The 17,241-nt window shown below is 41.7% G+C and overlaps 1 protein-coding gene across 3 annotated transcripts in view; it reads right to left on the reverse strand.

Annotated features, from left to right (window-relative positions):
- Nucleotides 1–17,241, reverse strand: part of LOC134529683 (uncharacterized) — a 236,620-nt gene that overhangs the window by 129,112 nt on the left and 90,267 nt on the right. For all 3 annotated transcript variants that reach the window (XM_063364036.1, XM_063364038.1, XM_063364037.1), the window contains exon 3: nucleotides 4,561–4,731. In XM_063364036.1, coding sequence (XP_063220106.1) covers nucleotides 4,561–4,731 — 171 coding nt within the window. The remainder of the gene's footprint in view (nucleotides 1–4,560; nucleotides 4,732–17,241) is intronic.

Here is a 17,241-nt window from a genome sequence, read left to right on the forward strand (position 1 = left end):
AAAATTGTAGAATCGCGTATTACAAACAAGGACAAGTAAAAATATTCTTTTAGAATATTCGTTTTGTTCCATTTTTCGGTCATTGATAATATGCGTCCGTAATTTTAGCAGCAAACTGGAAACTTCGTATGATTTGAATTAATACTTAAAAGAGATATCGAAGAGCTGTTATAGTAACGGTAAGATTTATTTATCGATATATACCAAGAATTAAGTAAATTTATTGAAAATATTGTGTTTTGATAAGAATTGTTAATTATCGTCGAAGATTTCAACACTAAAATTCACGGAAGAACATGCAACGAAACTTTTATACTAGAACGAAGATCTGCCTAATTATGTTACCTTAATCGACGCAAAGAAGAACGGTTAAAATATCTTGAGGATTTGAGAGAGAGACAATTCAATTATTCAATCGACGACGACTGAACCACGTTAAAATAGGAAAGGTGCTGCAGTTTTGACGACACGAGCTAATAAGAAGACGTCTCGGGAGCCTAGCAGGAGGACAACCCAGCAGCCCGGTCCGCGAGAAGGACCGACTCGACGGCGCAAACTAAGAAGGAGGCGGCCCACGAGCCGAGCAGTAGAACAGCCCAGCAGTCCAGTACGAGAGGAGGACTGAGTCAACGACCTACCAGCTATCCAGAGCAGGAGAGCCAGCTACACGCGGATCGTCGCAGAGTACTGGTCATCGAGGAAGTCAATACGTCTGTAGAGGCTATAACTGTCACTGAGGTCGGTTTTTTTTTCAGTCCCCGTCCAGTCGTCGATTTGGAACGTTTCCCGTTTGTTGAATTTCACGAACATTATTTTTTTTTATAAAAACATTGATTTCCGCCTGAAAGACTTACCAGCGTCATAATTTAAATCCAAATCTGAATCTCTTGTTCTATAATTATTAGAATAACTAAACTAATTAATTTAAATTAACTCTCGGGATCCCAAGACTATTGAATAGTAAATATCTGTTTGGAATTCTTTCAGGGCATTAAATTTGATATAAACGTTAGTCTCTGATGTAGTAATGTTTCACCAACACTCAGTGGTCCACGCTCACCGAGTGCTTTCAATCCTGGCTTAATACATAATTTTTACTTAATTTGAACTTACCACAACTTAACTTTCAACAGAAACATATAGAATTATTGAATCGTTTACATGATATAAAACAAATTGTTGATATATTTACACTACACTAACTTTGAATGAGTTTTTTTGTTTTGTTTTGAATTGGATAAACTTGTTACATACATACACAAAGAATTCCAAGCATTCTAGAATAAGTTAATAGTCTAGTAGGATAAAAATGTGATCAATGTATGTATAATAATAATTGTACCCTGCAACGGCTCTGCCGCACTCACATTAGGTCTAAAATACACCTACTTTAGTTACAGACGCAATTTTACTTTTATTTACGACACATAAACTAGTTACATTGATTTACCTTGATAATTTTAGCTGTTTGAACCAAGAACATCTAATTCATTTTTTTTATACTGACGGAACTCGACGGTTGTGAAAATTTGTTAAAGAAACATAATAAATTTTTTTTTAGCTTCACACACCCGTTGGTACGTCAGCTGCAGTCAAATAAGTTTAATTTTTACCTGCTAGAGTACCCAGAACCATACTGTCATGTCATCCGCCATCTTGTCGACCGTCTTAGCCGCTATCTTGAAATTCTGTAATTATTGACCTATAAATTCGGGAAAAATTCCAAAATTCCTCAAGAAAGTCATTTATTTAAATAATGATTCATTCGATCGATTCTTGTCCTTAGTTCGATACTTACTTGGTGTAAAAAATATAATTTCTGTAAAAATGTACTAATTTAAATAAAATTACCATAAAAGAGATAGGTTCGAGAAATAAGCAAAAAATTTAAAACATAAATTCTACAAGTACAAACAGTCTTCATAGAAAGTGAAGCGAGTCCTTTGCATGCCTTGACATGTGTTGTCAGGCCAGTTATACATAACAGTCGATTAACCAGGCATGTCTATTTAGTAGCCAGGCACGTAATTGGCGGCCAGGCACACCCGGTCAGTGGTTAGGCACATCCAGTCCGTGGCCAGGCACATATTCGACGGTCAGGCACGTCCAGTAGGTTGCAAGGCGCATCCAGTCGGTGGCCAGGCATGTATACTTATTGATCAGGCATGTATTTAGTGTACAGCCACATTCAGTTTGTTGGCTAAACACGTCCAGTTGGTGGTTAGACACTTCCAGTTTATGGTCAGGCTAACACGATCAGTTAGCGGCCAGAAACATCCATTCGGTGACCAGGCACATCCAGTAGTTGTTGACTAGACACCTCCAGTCTGTGGCCAGGCACGTATATTCAGTGGCCAGGAACGCACGTCCATTAGGTGGCAAGATGGAAACAGTTGGTTGCTAAGCATATATATTCAGTAGCCAGGTACGTAATCAGCAGCCAGGTACATTCAGTTTATGGCTGACATGTCCAGTCGGTGGCCAGGACGTATATTCAAAGGCCAGGAACGCACATTCAGTAGATGGAAAGGTACATCCAATTGGTGGCAAGGCATGTATTCGCCGGTCAGGCACGTCCAGTCGGTGGCAAGGCGCGCCCAGTCAGTAGCCCGGCATGTCTATTCAGTTTCTAGAAACGCACGACCAGTAGGTGGCAATACACATCCAGTTGGTAGCCAGGCTCATCCAGTAGGCGGTCAAACAGATCCAGTCAGTAGCCAAGAGAAAATTTTCGTCTATACTCGGCGAACATTTTAAACAGTTCATGTACAAATACATGCAAATAAGCCAAGCGTCTCTGAACCAAAAGGTATTATTCATCGATATGCGACCAACATTTTAAACAGGTCATGTTCAATGGAAGGCATATATAACAATCGTCTCCGAACCACGAGGCCAAACATGTTCTGGGTACAGAATTATCAATGCTGATGCATCGTCAAAAAGGAAGCATATTCTAAAAAGAAAGCACATTCGTCAAAAAGGAAGTACATTAGAAAAAAGGAAGCACATTTAACATGGTAGGATATAATCTTATTAGCTACGATCTCGTCAGTAGGACACGATCGGTCGCAAGATGCGGTATGATACAATGCCTCCAACAGTATTGGCTCCAAAAGTCATTGGCTCTAAACGTTACTTGCTTCAAAAGTCTTTGGCTCCAAAAGTCATTGCCTCCAAACGTCATTCGGTCCAAAAGCCATTGGCTTCAAAAGTCTTTGGCTCCAAAAGTCATTGATTCGAAAGTATTTGGTTCCAACAGTCAATGACTCCAAAATCATTGCCTACAAAAGTGTTTGGCTTCAAAAAGTCATTGGCTCAAAAGTATTTTGCTACAGCAGTCTTTGGCTCCAAAAGTCATTGGCTCCGAAGTCATTGACTGAAATAAAAATTACTTTCACGATTTATCAGTGTCACAAGATATATAGTGGCACAGAGATATCTAAGAAAGTAAAACAAATACGTGATCTGTTTTAGTTGGGTTGTAGATAGCATGCATACTTTGGTAATTTCCTTAACAATATAACATATTATATAATAGAAGAATAAGAGTTAACATTGCTATAGAATGCATCAGAAATTCGTAGAATGATTAGCCAAGAGAAAATCATTTAAAAAGGTTTCAGACAGAAAGTGTTAAATATTCTTAAAGAAGCCTATCGTTTCAAAACTAAAACTTGTGAGTGAATATCATCTTTGTAATAAGTATGTGTCAAGAACTTTATATGTAAGGTAAATATATAAAGATAATTTAAACATACTATTACAGTCTCGGGTTGATTTTTTAAATTTTAATCTAATTTTATTTCACCATCTCTATGGCAGCAAGACATAATTAGAGATAGTTATATGGAGAAATGGGCCAGGGATATTAAGTCAGGAACCATCCCAACATTTGCCTGGAGTGCACTGCTAAGAAATAACAGTAAATGTACAGATTTTTCAACAAAGATTTCATCCAAATTAAGCAAAGGGTTTTTCGTAGTACCAGATAACTTTATCTTCGTAGAAACTATGCTGGATTCTGGCTTTCGAGTTCTACTTCCTGTTGTAAACATTGTAAAAAGGCACGTGGTACCCAGAAGAGTGATCTTGCATTAGAATAAAAAGTGTTTGAAGGTTTTTTTAATTAAACTCAAATGTTTTGTTTTGTGAACAGAGTGTTAAAAAAAAGTCCACTTAGTACCGGTAAATTTACGAAGACATCTTTTAAGTTATGAACATCTCTGGAATTTTTTTAACCATTGTTATTTGTGAATTTTAGGTGAACATTTTTAGCAGTTTAATTTCGGAAAACAATATCAAATTGAAATGTCTGGAACTGGATTCAAATTTGTTTTTTCTGGAATACGAGTCCAATGTCTCACCACCACTCCATAGCTCGGGTGGGGTGCAGAACAGTGACATAGAAGCGAACCTGAGTTCAATAGACGAATGTTTTCCCTAGTTTCTCTCAGAACACTCCCGTTTATCCAGTGTTCGTTGTGATAAAAAATAATGTTGAGAAGGATGGCTGGAGCTACCCGTGTCCATTGTACTCGATTTCTGACGCATACTTACCTTTCTTCGAAACGAAGATGCAGGGATGGTCGAAGAGGAAATCCCTGAACGAGTTGCATTCGGGCTCCACATGAGGTTCTCGACACAGGCACGTAGGTTTGAAAAATGGAAACGCCTGTAAAGTCCTCAGAGCCGCCTGGCATTTTGTCACCGTAACAGTAGAGCAGGCAACTGCGAACATAAACACAACCGTACATTACCTCTTAATTTGTCTTCGGTGCAGTTACAGCTATTAAGGATGGCCACAAGGACAGCATTCAGGGATTTTTTTTAACATTGTGATTAAAGGGACAGTGATGTTGATGATGATGAGTCCTGATGCTTATTTCTGAGCCTACTGGCCCGAGATAATGTCGCGGTGTGGAAGAAACGACACATCTGAGACTGTCATGACAGGGTGGTTGTCTGGTGTTTTTCCATTGCCTTCCGTAGTATAGAGATGAAGGGACAACACAAAACCCAGTTCTGAACCTCTAGAATATGTGACGCAGGTAATGCTAGATAACTATAAGTTTAAGTTATGCATAAATTTAAAGATTAGTTGTTAATAGTAATGTAAAGAGAGCTGCATCAAATTAAACCTGTCCAAGAAATATATCATGTTCCTCCTAATAAGCAGTATATACGGAAACCTAACAAAAGTAAACTCATTTCTAGTTCAAAGTCCAACTAGAATAAATAAATTTATTTGCAAAATGGAACTAATTCAGAAAAGTTTCTTTGTTTCAGATTTGGTTTGAACAGACTGGTCTTATGAACCAGTGCGGAATAGGTACTTCATGTTGTGTAAGTGAATGTATCAGCGATGGATTCCTTCTTTCGACATTCCAAGTTTTAAATGTAGAACTGTTTCGAACTTCCTACTTACCTACTGCTCAAATTGAACTTCAGCTGCATAAGGCGAGATCACTAAACACACAAGCTATAGACGTGACTAATTAACAAGGCCACGATCATATCGCAGATTCTTTTCGCTCCAGGCTAGAATCAACTGTTATACACATAAGCAAACTACCCCAGGGTGCTTACTGGCCAATACCAAGAAACGTTTTTTGGACTTGGTTGCCCATGACTGGGTCAACAGTTTGTGTTCTTGTTTATTATTGGCTCAAAGCAGTCTATGGCGTGTCAGAAGAACTGCAATTCAACCACAGAAGTAAAGCAGATGAATTTTATTTCACTACTGAATAATATTTGCGATATCATAATCCATCACTTTCCTATAAAATATTTGGGTTCTATATAGTTTTATAAACACCATGACTTCGTATATTGTTTGGAAGAAATGTGTTGGCAGGTGTAGTCGATTTAAGACTAATCACGGGCGACCTGAAATGCTGCAGCTTCGTTCTCTTGGGCCAGTCATTATAGCGACCACCCCACTCTTGAGGAGTGGGCCTGACTCCATTGGGGGTATCGGGAATGGCTCCCTATGGGAAGGTGATCGCTTGTAGCAAAGTGGACAACAATTTGATGTGTCCAAGATAGCGCCTTCTAGCGGTTGACAACCCTCCCACTAAACGTATTACACTAGCACTCGCGACACTAGTGCTTTCTTGTAAAAAATTTCGAAATATTTTTGATATGCATCCAATATGGCGCCTTATAAACATTACTATGTTTTAAGATTTTTATGCTTGGTACGGGATAATAGTACCGTATTAACGAATCGTGGGGCCGTAACACTTACCTTTGTCATAAGAGTATAGCTATACTAGTATTTTTAATTGAATCATTTTTATGTATTTTCTTGAACACATTACAATAAACTAGACAAAAAAAGGGCATATGATAAAATACATAACAATGTCTTAAGATTATATTTTAATACTTTATTTAAATATATTAACTGTAATTTAAGCATAATTGAGAATGTATTTTATGTTTAAAAGGGGCGTAAACTTAAGGACCTATTTCTAAAATTACAAATAAATTAATATTTTATTTAAAATTTGAATTTATTTATTTTAGCGTAAGTTATGATAATGGTATGGGTAAAGGGACTGTACACTAGCCTATCGTACAGGTCACGCTGAAACATTAAATTTTATTATTCATCCATTTTAATCACCCTCGCAACAGACATGATTGACTGTGCCAGGAAGCCGAAACGTGTAAACTCCTAGTTTGTATTCTCTATGGATTATGCCTGTGCATTTTAACACAATGTTTATCTTTAGGAATTGCTATTGTTACAAGTCATTTTGTAACTCAATATGTTAAATTGAATGACTATGTCAAAGCCAAATACTAGGTTTATAGCAATATCCTTTTATTTTTGAACTTAATTCACATATTTTATTATCATTCTCTGTAACGCGTGCTGTTTGGATTTGAACCTTGACGGCGCGATATTTTAGTCTGTGTAAAATCCAAATTTACATTGTTTGAAAGCTAAAGATTTTAATTTAATGAACAATCAAGTGGAGATTTCCAGAAAGACTCGGGAGCTACCATGTAGACATAGCGTCGTGATCGGCGGTGTAAAAGAGTATTGGAATTAGCCATTACTTGGTTGGCTAGACCAGTTTCAATATCATTAGAAATTTTTACGAGTCTCAAGTTACTAGTTAACAATAATCTGATCTGATGTCATGTTGAAACGATATTTATTTGCAGTTTTAATTCAGTGAAAAGCTATGCATTTGTAAATGGGGCGTCTTGAACTGATTTAAAGTACTGTTTTATGATTGCCGAAAACTCAAGACAATAGGATATAAATTGTATTTGTTGATCAAGACATTTCCAAAGATAAAAAAATTAGCAAATTAGATAACAACTTAGTAGTCCGGAGTGTATAGAGCTCTGTGTTTTATTGGTTTGAGTTTTATCAGAGTGAAAATTAATAAAACTATAAATATTTATCCCTGAGAAAAGATATTTTTTTTCGAAATTCATAGATTTCTGATATTTTCTTTGTGTCATCTTATAACGACGCAAGGATTAATGTATCGGTATTTGTCCAACATAATTATTTACTTTATTATATACAAGAAAGTTAAGAAAGACAGGTTAAAATATATTTACATATTAGATTTTAATAAATATGATAATTCGTTACTTACGAAGTCAAGTGGTTGATTTGTACTGCATAATATAAATGTGATTCAAGTTCTATTATGGTAAGTAGTTGCATTGCTGTATTGTGTGTATTTTGTTATTTGTAAATATTACCATAATATCAGTGTCTCTCTTCCAATTAAAATAAAAAGAGTTTTTGTTGTTATTGCTATTAGTAAGTTATCTATATACCAATAAACTTAATATCCGTATCTTTGCTACGAAGGTAAGGAATCTTACAGCACGGATATGAACAAAAGTAATGGTTGACAATTACCATACCGGCACTAGTCCTAAAATTGAAGTTATTTCTTTACAAAGTGTATACTACAAAAAAGTATTGGTAGGAAATAAAAGTGTAACCACATAGGACGATTGTTAAAGGCACACCTATGTGAGAAGATTATAATTTACTAATGTTTTATTTATAAAACATTTAATTTTTAAGTACATGTAAAGGAAACATTGGGTAAATTATTTACCTATGTCATAAAATTATAAATGTATATATTTATTTTAAATACTTTTTAAATGTATTTAAAAGTTTATTATATTCGACACGAATGAAAAGGGGTTATATTAAAGACATACCTGTCATAAAATTATATTTATATATAAAGTTTTATTCTAAATCTTACTAAAACTATTTTAATAGCATATGTTATTTATTGTATAGAAAGGGAAAGACATAGTCTAAATACATACTTATGTAACAAGATAATATTTATATTAACATTTTAGAAAAAAATTGTTTCAATAAAATTATTTATGATATATTACACGAATGAAAAGGGCGTATTTTAAAGTCATGCATATGTCATAAGTTAATAATTATATCAACTTTTAATAACAATTTTTAAATTAATCATCATATAATATACTAATGATAAGGACGTATGCTAAAGACATGCCCATGTCATAACATTATAGTTACAATAACTTTTTAATAGAAATTTGATTGAAAGACATAACTATGACTTAAGATTATAAACTAATTTTTATTCAAACCTTTTTATTTACTAAAGGACTCGTAGGAATTGTATTTTTTTCTGAGGTATTATTTTATATTAATACTTAAGACAACAATTTTATGATGTTATGATGGCCGACCGATTGAAGGTGTATGTTTTTCAACCTTACCATTCTATTATTAACATGGTCTTATTGTTCGATCCAGACTCACCAGACCCAAAAGATTTTATAAAAGTATAAAAATAATAACACTGCGGCTTTGAGACGGCCGCGTATCGGACTTAACCCCCCCCCTCCCTTCCCAACGACTCATCACCTTTCCTCTTCGCCGCTCCCTCGCTCCCGTCATCCTATTCCTCTTTCCCCTCTCTCGGCCACCCGTAATCCTCCCTCCCGTCAACAATTCCTCTTCCCCTCTCTCTCCATCCCGTAATCCTATTCAACTTCCTCCACCCCCTCTCTCCTTACCGTCAACAATTCCTCTTCCTCACTCCCTCGCGCCCTCCCCTGTACCCTCGCTCCCTCACAACCCACCCCTGTACCCTCGCTCGCTCACAACCCTCCCTTTGCTAATTAGCATATTGGATCCTCGATCCTCCGCCTGATGCTGAACTCTCGTTTTACTTCTACTAACTGTATCCAAACACGTTGATCGTGACAGTGCCGGGTTTGGAAACAACGCAATACATTGTTTGTAGAACGTACAATGCACGAGATAGTATTTAGCCTGCTACCGATTTTCCATTAGCCTCCCAGTCAGTCTTGCCAGAAGGTGACAGTACAACTTTGTAGAACTAGTGGAAATGCTTACGTTGCACTTGTATACGATTGTTTTGTTCACACGGCTTATCTCTGATTGTTTTCGTTCTGGAGATTAAAGATAGATTTTAAAAAATGTATTTTAAGGATCGTTGCTGGTCCGCGGTGGCCGAGATCAATAATTAGAGACCGGAAAAATTCGTGGGTTCATTTCGCGATAGGCTAAAATACAAATAGTTATACCTCAGTGCTGCCTCTGCTATTGGATCACAACTCACCTGGATGACTCTGAGCCAATGAGAAACACCCAACCAAAGCTGTATCGAATCACAGGCGTCTCACAAGACAGCAACCAACGAGTGGGTGACATTTGACCGAGTGTACGTAGAACTATGGAGTTCATCCTACAGGTCATTGAACCCGCGAATTTATTCCGGTCCTTATCAATAATGCGTCGCGCTGATATGACCAGGGTCATGAGTTTGATATCAAACCCTGGTATTACTCAATTCATGAGCAACGAGACATTTTCCTAGTGGTTCGTAGAACGTAACTGTGCCACATGAAATCATGTTTTTACCGTTTCATTAATTTTTTTACTGGTCGTGAATAAGAACGAAGATTACTGTGAAAAAAATAATTCTTAAAGAACTAAAGAGATTTATGTTTGCGCTTGATGTCTCATAGTGGCGCGGTCATAAGAAGACCGCGAGAAATTTCAACGCCATGCGCGGATAGGAGGTGCGGCGTCTGATACGCTTCCAGTTCGACGGATCGAAGAGCGGATATTGTGGTAGGGCGAGTTAACGATTATTTGCTCTATGCCAACATGTACCTCACGGTGAAGGTAAAGCGCTGGTTATATATACTAGTAATTGCAAGAGTAAAATACGAACATTAGAATATAACTATTTAAGAATATAACTATAGAATATAACTATTTTTAATGTTTGCAGCATTTCTTTTTTTATTAATGGTTTTTAAGAAATGGTTTCCAGTGAAATTATCTTTTTTTTAAATTTATAAACAGGTTTTAATACACGTTCAGTTATGTTTTCAGTGAGTTTCATGCGACTAAACAACATAAGTACGTCTTATAATCCATCAACAGTACAAAATTACAATTAATGACAAGGTAGCATTCCATTATACAACTAGTACAAAATCTATATCATTTATTATGTTTTACTCGCACATAAATTGTTTGGCAGTACCGTAGAGTGCCGCGTAAGTAATATTTACATGAATCATTTTCTGCTTCTTTTCTTCGGCATGTAAACTTGATTCTGATTGGCGAAGCGAACGTATCACGTGTTTGTACGGACAATTAATGTTGTTGGACACAGCGTTTTCATATCCTGAAGTCTACCCTACCTCTATATTTACGCGACAAACGGATCTTGAAAACGCAAAATTTCTCAAGCAAGATGGAATACTTATGACTCGTCTTCAAACTCCATGAGGGTTATTACATTTTAATGTTATTATTTTTGTTTTATTGTGATTTTACTTACATTTCGCTATATCAGCATTGCATAAAACTTTATGTTATATATGTTTGAAATATTTGCAGAGAGTCAGTTAAATTTCATAAATATACATATATTTTTTCTATTGACTATTGGCTAGTTCCAATATTATAGTTAGTGCGTAATCTTGCTGTATAAACTGGTTTGGTCATAGTTAGACTTCATGTACTGGAGAAGGGTATGAAGGGAACAAGCTTACCTAAGTGAACTATTATTTTTAAGGATTTTTCTTCGTTATTTTGAAGTTTTATTAAAATTAATATTTTCTCTTTTGGGCATCCACCATTTAAAATGAAAGAAAGCTTTACTTATAGTCGGTTGGAGCAATTGTCTGCAAATGTCGCCTGGCTATACAGGCCTGTGTACAGGATTTTTCTCATGTATCCTGATGGCTGGATTTGTGGCCAAGGCTACATTTGTAGCCGATCCGAGGTTACATTTGTAACCAATTGGTTACATTTTAATTCGATCCGAGGCTACATTTGCATCTGATCAGAGTCTACATTTTTAGCCAATATGTAGCCGAAGCTACAACTGTAATCGGCTCAAGGCTAAATTTGTAGCCGATTGGCTACATTTATAGCAGAAATATAACCGAAGCTACATTTGTAGTCGGTTCAAGGCTAAATCTTTAGCCAATTGGATACATTTTTAGGCGACTGACTGCATTTGTAGCAGAGGTAACATTACTACTGATTAAATGGTTCATTTGTAGCCGATTGGCTACATTTGTCATCTGTAATGCACGAGTTTGTTCATGAGGATTAGGGCTTTCAAAGTGTGACATACGTTTTCATATCCTTGCAGGTTCCCTCTGCTTAATTTTGTTTTAGTTTAGGCTATTTATCTTCTAAAATTTTGGAGTTACATAGCTTTTTATTTGTTTATTAATTTATTTTTATTACTGTTATTTTATTGTTACGCTTAAACGATTTTTTTCTGCTATTCTTCTTTGTGTTTATTTGCAGTGGAAATATCGCCTTACACGCAGAAGATAGGTTGGATACTAAGTGGAGGTCGAACCTGATGTTTTTTTTCCCATAATAGTGGGATGTGGTTGTTGCTTCCATGTTTCTGACAGTTCTTCTGGGTGGCGTGACACGGGGTTGTCTTCGGGTTCGCGGTATGCAGTTTTGAGGGTTCGTGTAATGGTGTTATTATAAATTATATTAACTTTGTCATTATATATTTAACTACCGAATACAGTGCGTATTTAATGAAATCATACCTCGGTTTCCATCGCAGGAGAGGAACTTTGTGAGAATTGTCGTTTGAGTTGGAGTTTCCTCGGGGCACTCCTAGTGAAGGAAGTTTAGATCTGAGTGTTACCCCGCAAGCGATTCTATGACGTAATAAGTTTGGGGTTTTATCAATTACTTGGATTTTGAATTTTTAAATATATAAATTAATATATTTTTATTATATTATATAAGTTAAAGTTTGATATTACCAATTATTTTAATAGATTTAATAATTTTTTTAACTGTCGACATTTAGATTTTTAGTCGATCCTCTCCATGAATCAATTTTTTTCTTTGCATTTGGAGAATAAAAACTATTTTTATTATTATTTTAATTTGTAAACTTTATTTGATTATAAATGTAATTGAAATTGCATGTGCTTGTCTTGTTTATATGTTTTCCCCGATTGTATTCTTCGGTGTTATTCATGTAAAATTGGAGAGTATAAGAAAACAATAAATTTTGATATCGATATGGGGAAAGTGGTGAACGTTCCCAAATTTCGGCATAATTCCTCTGGTTACTCTCGTTTCCCCATGATTTCAATGTATTTTTATTTCTGTCTTGTGTTTAAATATTTCTGTGGTGTATGAAATATCTCTCAATAAGATAGCTCTGATTTGACACTCGATGAAGGCACAACTGCATTTTTTTTTTTTTTTTAATAATTGGGGAACTGTTGTGAATTTTATTTTCATGTTACTTGGGGGGATTCTCTGGTGAGGGCGAGGCACTCGTGTTTGCAGTATGTAACTTTTAGTTTCTGGATATTTTATGTACCTGCGACCTCCTGTTGTGTGTATGCGGCAAAGCTGCGCCTGGCTGGTTGGTGCGTCCCCCTTGGCCTAAATGATGCTGGAGTGGAGGGGGAGTGCGTCCCCCTTGGCCTAGATGATGCTGGAGTGGAGGGGGAGTGCGTCCCCCTTGGATTAGGTGATGCTGGAGTGAAGGGGAAGTGCGTCCCCCTTGGCCTAGATGATGCTGGAGTGGAGGGGGAGTGCGTCCCCCTTGGCCTAGATGATGCTGGAGTGGAGGGGGAGTGCGTCCCCCTTGGATTTGGTGATGCTGGAGTAAAGGGGGGGTGCATCCCCCTTGGCCTAGATGATGCTGGAGTGAAGGGGAAGTGCGTCCCCCTTGGCCTAGATGATGCTGGAGTGGAGGGGGAGTGCGTCCCCCTTGGCCTAGATTATGCTGGAGTGGAGGGGGAGTGCGTCCCCCTTGGCCTAGATTATGCTGGAGTGGAGGGGGAGTGCGTCCCCCTTGGCCAAGATTATGCTGGAGTGGAGGGGGAGTGCGTCCCCCTTGGCCTAGATGATGCTGGAGTGGAGGGGGAGTGCGTCCCCCTTGGCCAAGATTTTGCTGGAGTGGAGGGGGAGTGCGTCCCCCTTGGCCTAGATTATACTGGAGTGGAGGGGGAGTTCGTCCCCCTTGGCCTAGATGATGCTGGAGTGGAGGAGGAGGGCATCCCCCTTGGCCAAGATTATGCTGGAGTGGAGGGGGAGTGCGTCCCCCTTGGCCAAGATTATGCTGGAGTGGAGGGGGAGTGCATCCCCCTTGGCCTAGATGATGCTGGAGTGGAGGGGAAGTGCGTCCCCCTTGGCCTAGATGATGCTGGAGTGGAGGGGGAGTGCGTCCCCCTTGGCCAAGTTTATGCTGGAGTGGAGGGAGAGTGCGTCCCCCTTGGCCTAGATGATGCTGGAGTGAAGGGGAAGTGCGTCCCCCTTAGCCTAGATGATGCTGGAGTGGAGGGGGAGTGCGTCCCCCTTGGCCTAGATGATTCTGGAGTGGAGGGGGAGTGCGTCCCCCTTGGCCTAGATGATGCTGGAGTGGAGGAGGAGTGCGTCCCCCTTGGCCTAGATGATGCTGGAGTGGAGAGGGAGTGCGTCCCCGTTGGCCTAGATGATGCTGGAGTGGAGGGGGAGTGCGTCCCCCTTGGCCTAGATGATGCTGGAGTGGACGGGGAGTGTGTCCCCCTTGGCCTAGATGATGCTGGAGTGGAGGGGGAGTGCGTCCCCTTTGGCCTAGATGATGCTGGAGTGGAGGGGGAGTGCGTCCCCCTTGGCCTAGATGATGCTAGAGTGGAGGGGGAGTGCGTCCCCCTTGGCCTAGATGATGCTGGAGTGGAGAGGGAGTGCGTCCCCCTTGGCCTAGATGATGCTGGAGTGGAGGGGAAGTGCGTCCCCCTTGGCCTAGATGATGCTGGAGTGGAGGGGGAACGCGTCCCCCTTGGCCTAGATGATGCTGGAGTGGAGGGGGAACGCGTCCCCCTTGGCCTATATAATGCTGAAGTGGAGGGGGAGCGCGTCCCCCTTGGCCTAGATGATGCTGGAGTGGAGGGGGAGTGCGTCCCCCTTGGCCTAGATTATGCTGGAGTGGAGGGGGAGTGCGTCCCCTTTGGCCTAGATGATGCTGGAGTGGAGGAGGAGCGCGTCCCCATTGGCCTAGATGATGCTGGAGTGGAGGGGGAGTACGTCCCCTTTGGCCTAGATGATGCTGGAGTGGAGGGGGAGTGCGTCCCCCTTGGCCTAGATGATGCTGGAGTGGAGAGGGAATGCGTCCCCCTTGGCCTAGATGATGCTGGAGTGGAGGGGGAGTGCGTCCCCCTTGGCCTAGATGATGCTGGAGTGGAGGGGGAACGCGTCCCCCTTGGCCTAGATGGTGCTGGAGTGGAGGGGAAGTGCGTCCCCCTTGGGCTAGATGATGCTGGAGTGGAGGGAGAGTGCGTCCCCATTGACTTAGATGATGCTGGAGTGGAGGGGGAGTGCGTCCCCCTTGGCCTAGATGATGCTGGAGTGGAGGGGGAGTGTGTCCCCCTTGGCCTAGATGATGCTGGAGTGGAGGGGGAGTACATCCCCCTTGGCCTAGATGATGCTGGAGTGGAGGGGGAGTACGTCCCCCTTGGATTACGTGATGCTGTAGTAAAGGGGGAGTGCGTCCCCCTTGGCCTCGATTATGCTGGAGTGGAGGGGGAGTGCGTCCCCCTTGGGCTAGATTTTGCTGGAGTGGAGGGGGAGTGCGTCCCCTTGGCTTAGGTGATGTTGGAGTGGAGAGGGAGTGCGTTTCCCTTGGCCTAGGTGATGCTGGAGTGGAGGGGGAGTGCGTCCCCCTTGGCCTAGATTATGCTGGAGTGGAGGGGGAGTGCAACCCCTATGGCCTAGATGATGCTGGAGTGGAGGGGGAGTGCGTCCCCATTGGCCTAGATGATGCTGGAGTGGAGGGGGAGTGCGTCCCCCTTGGCCTAGATGATGCTGGAGTGAAGGGGGAGTGCGTCACCCTTGGCCTAGATGATGCTGGAGTGGAGGGGGAGTGCGTCCCCCTTGGCCTAGATGATGCTGGAGTGGAGGGGGAGTGCGTCCCCATTGGCCTATATGATGCTGGAGTGGAGGGGGAGTGCGTCCCCCTTGGCCTAGATGATGCTGGAGTGAAGGGGGAGTGCGTCACCCTTGGCCTAGATCAGGGGTCGGCAACCTGCGGCTCGCGAGCCACATGCGGCTCTTTGGATGTGAAGCTGCGGCTCTTTAGTTCCGTTCCAGAAATACTGCATCACCAAGTCATTTATACAGAAAATACTTTTTTTATTACAAACCAGTAGTAAGCCTGGTTTTTTTCCACGCTTGTTATATTTCACTAAACAAAATGTCATCAAGCAGTTAAATTATCCATTTAAAGCTATCCATCCGCCCGAGTACTTACGGGCCCACCCAACAGATAGGCTTATATATGAATAAATTTTTCTTATGGATAAATATTAGTTTTTTTTATCAAAAAACTTTATTTATGCAAGTAGGTACTATTTATTGTTGGCAAGAAAAAAATTTGTGGCTCTTTAAAAACACTGAAATTTTGTAAATTTTAATTTTTGGCTCTTCCGACTCAAAAGGTTGCCGACCCCTGGCCTAGATGATGCTGGAGTGGAGGGGGAGTGCGTCCCCCTTGGCCTATATGATGCTGGAGTGGACGGGGAGTGCGTCCCCCTTGGCCTAGATGATGCTGGAGTGGAGGGGGAGTGCGTCCTCTTTGGCCTAGATGATGCTGGAGTGGAGGGGGAGTGCGTCCCCCTTGGCCTAGATGATGCTGGAGTGGAGGGGGAGTGCGTCCCCCTTGGCCTAGATGATGCTGGAGTGGAGAGGGAGTGCGTCCCCCTTGGCCTAGATGATGCTGGAGTGGAGGGGAAATGCGTCCCCCTTGGCCTAGATGATGCTGGAGTGGAGGGGGAACGCGTCCCCCTTGGCCTAGATGATGCTGGAGTGGAGGGGGAGTGCGTCCCCCTTGGCCTAGATGATGCTGGAGTGAAGGGGGAGTGCGTCCCCCTTGGCCTAGATGATGCTGGAGTGGAGGGGGAGTGCGTCCCCCTTGGCCAAGTTTATGCTGGAGTGGAGGGAGAGTGCGTCCCCCTTGGCCTAGATGATGCTGGAGTGAAGGGGAAGTGCGTCCCCCTTAGCCTAGATGATGCTGGAGTGGAGGGGGAGTGCGTCCCCCTTGGCCTAGATGATTCTGGAGTGGAGGGGGAGTGCGTCCACCTTGGCCTAGATGATGCTGGAGTGGAGGAGGAGTGCGTCCCCCTTGGCCTAGATGATGCTGGAGTGGAGGGGGAGTGCGTCCCCGTTGGCCTAGATGATGCTGGAGTGGAGGGGGAGTGCGTCCCCCTTGGCCTAGATGATGCTGGAGTGGACGGGGAGTGCGTCCCCCTTGGCCTAGATGATGCTGGAGTGGAGGGGGAGTGCGTCCCCTTTGGCCTAGATGATGCTGGAGTGGAGGGGGAGTGCGTCCCCCTTGGCCTAGATGATGCTAGAGTGGAGGGGGAGTGCGTCCCCCTTGGCCTAGATGATGCTGGAGTGGAGAGGGAGTGCGTCCCCCTTGGCCTAGATGATGCTGGAGTGGAGGGGAAGTGCGTCCCCCTTGGCCTAGATGATGCTGGAGTGGAGGGGGAACGCGTCCCCCTTGGCCTAGATGATGCTGGAGTGGAGGGGGAACGCGTCCCCCTTGGCCTATATAATGCTGAAGTGGAGGGGGAGCGCGTCCCCCTTGGCCTAGATGATGCTGGAGTGGAGGGGGAGTGCGTCCCCCTTGGCCTAGATTATGCTGGAGTGGAGGGGGAGTGCGTCCCCTTTGGCCTAGA

The sequence above is a fragment of the Bacillus rossius genome, chromosome 2 (assembly GCF_032445375.1).
Source record: "Bacillus rossius redtenbacheri isolate Brsri chromosome 2, Brsri_v3, whole genome shotgun sequence".
Taxonomy (NCBI): Eukaryota; Metazoa; Arthropoda; class Insecta; order Phasmatodea; family Bacillidae; genus Bacillus; species Bacillus rossius.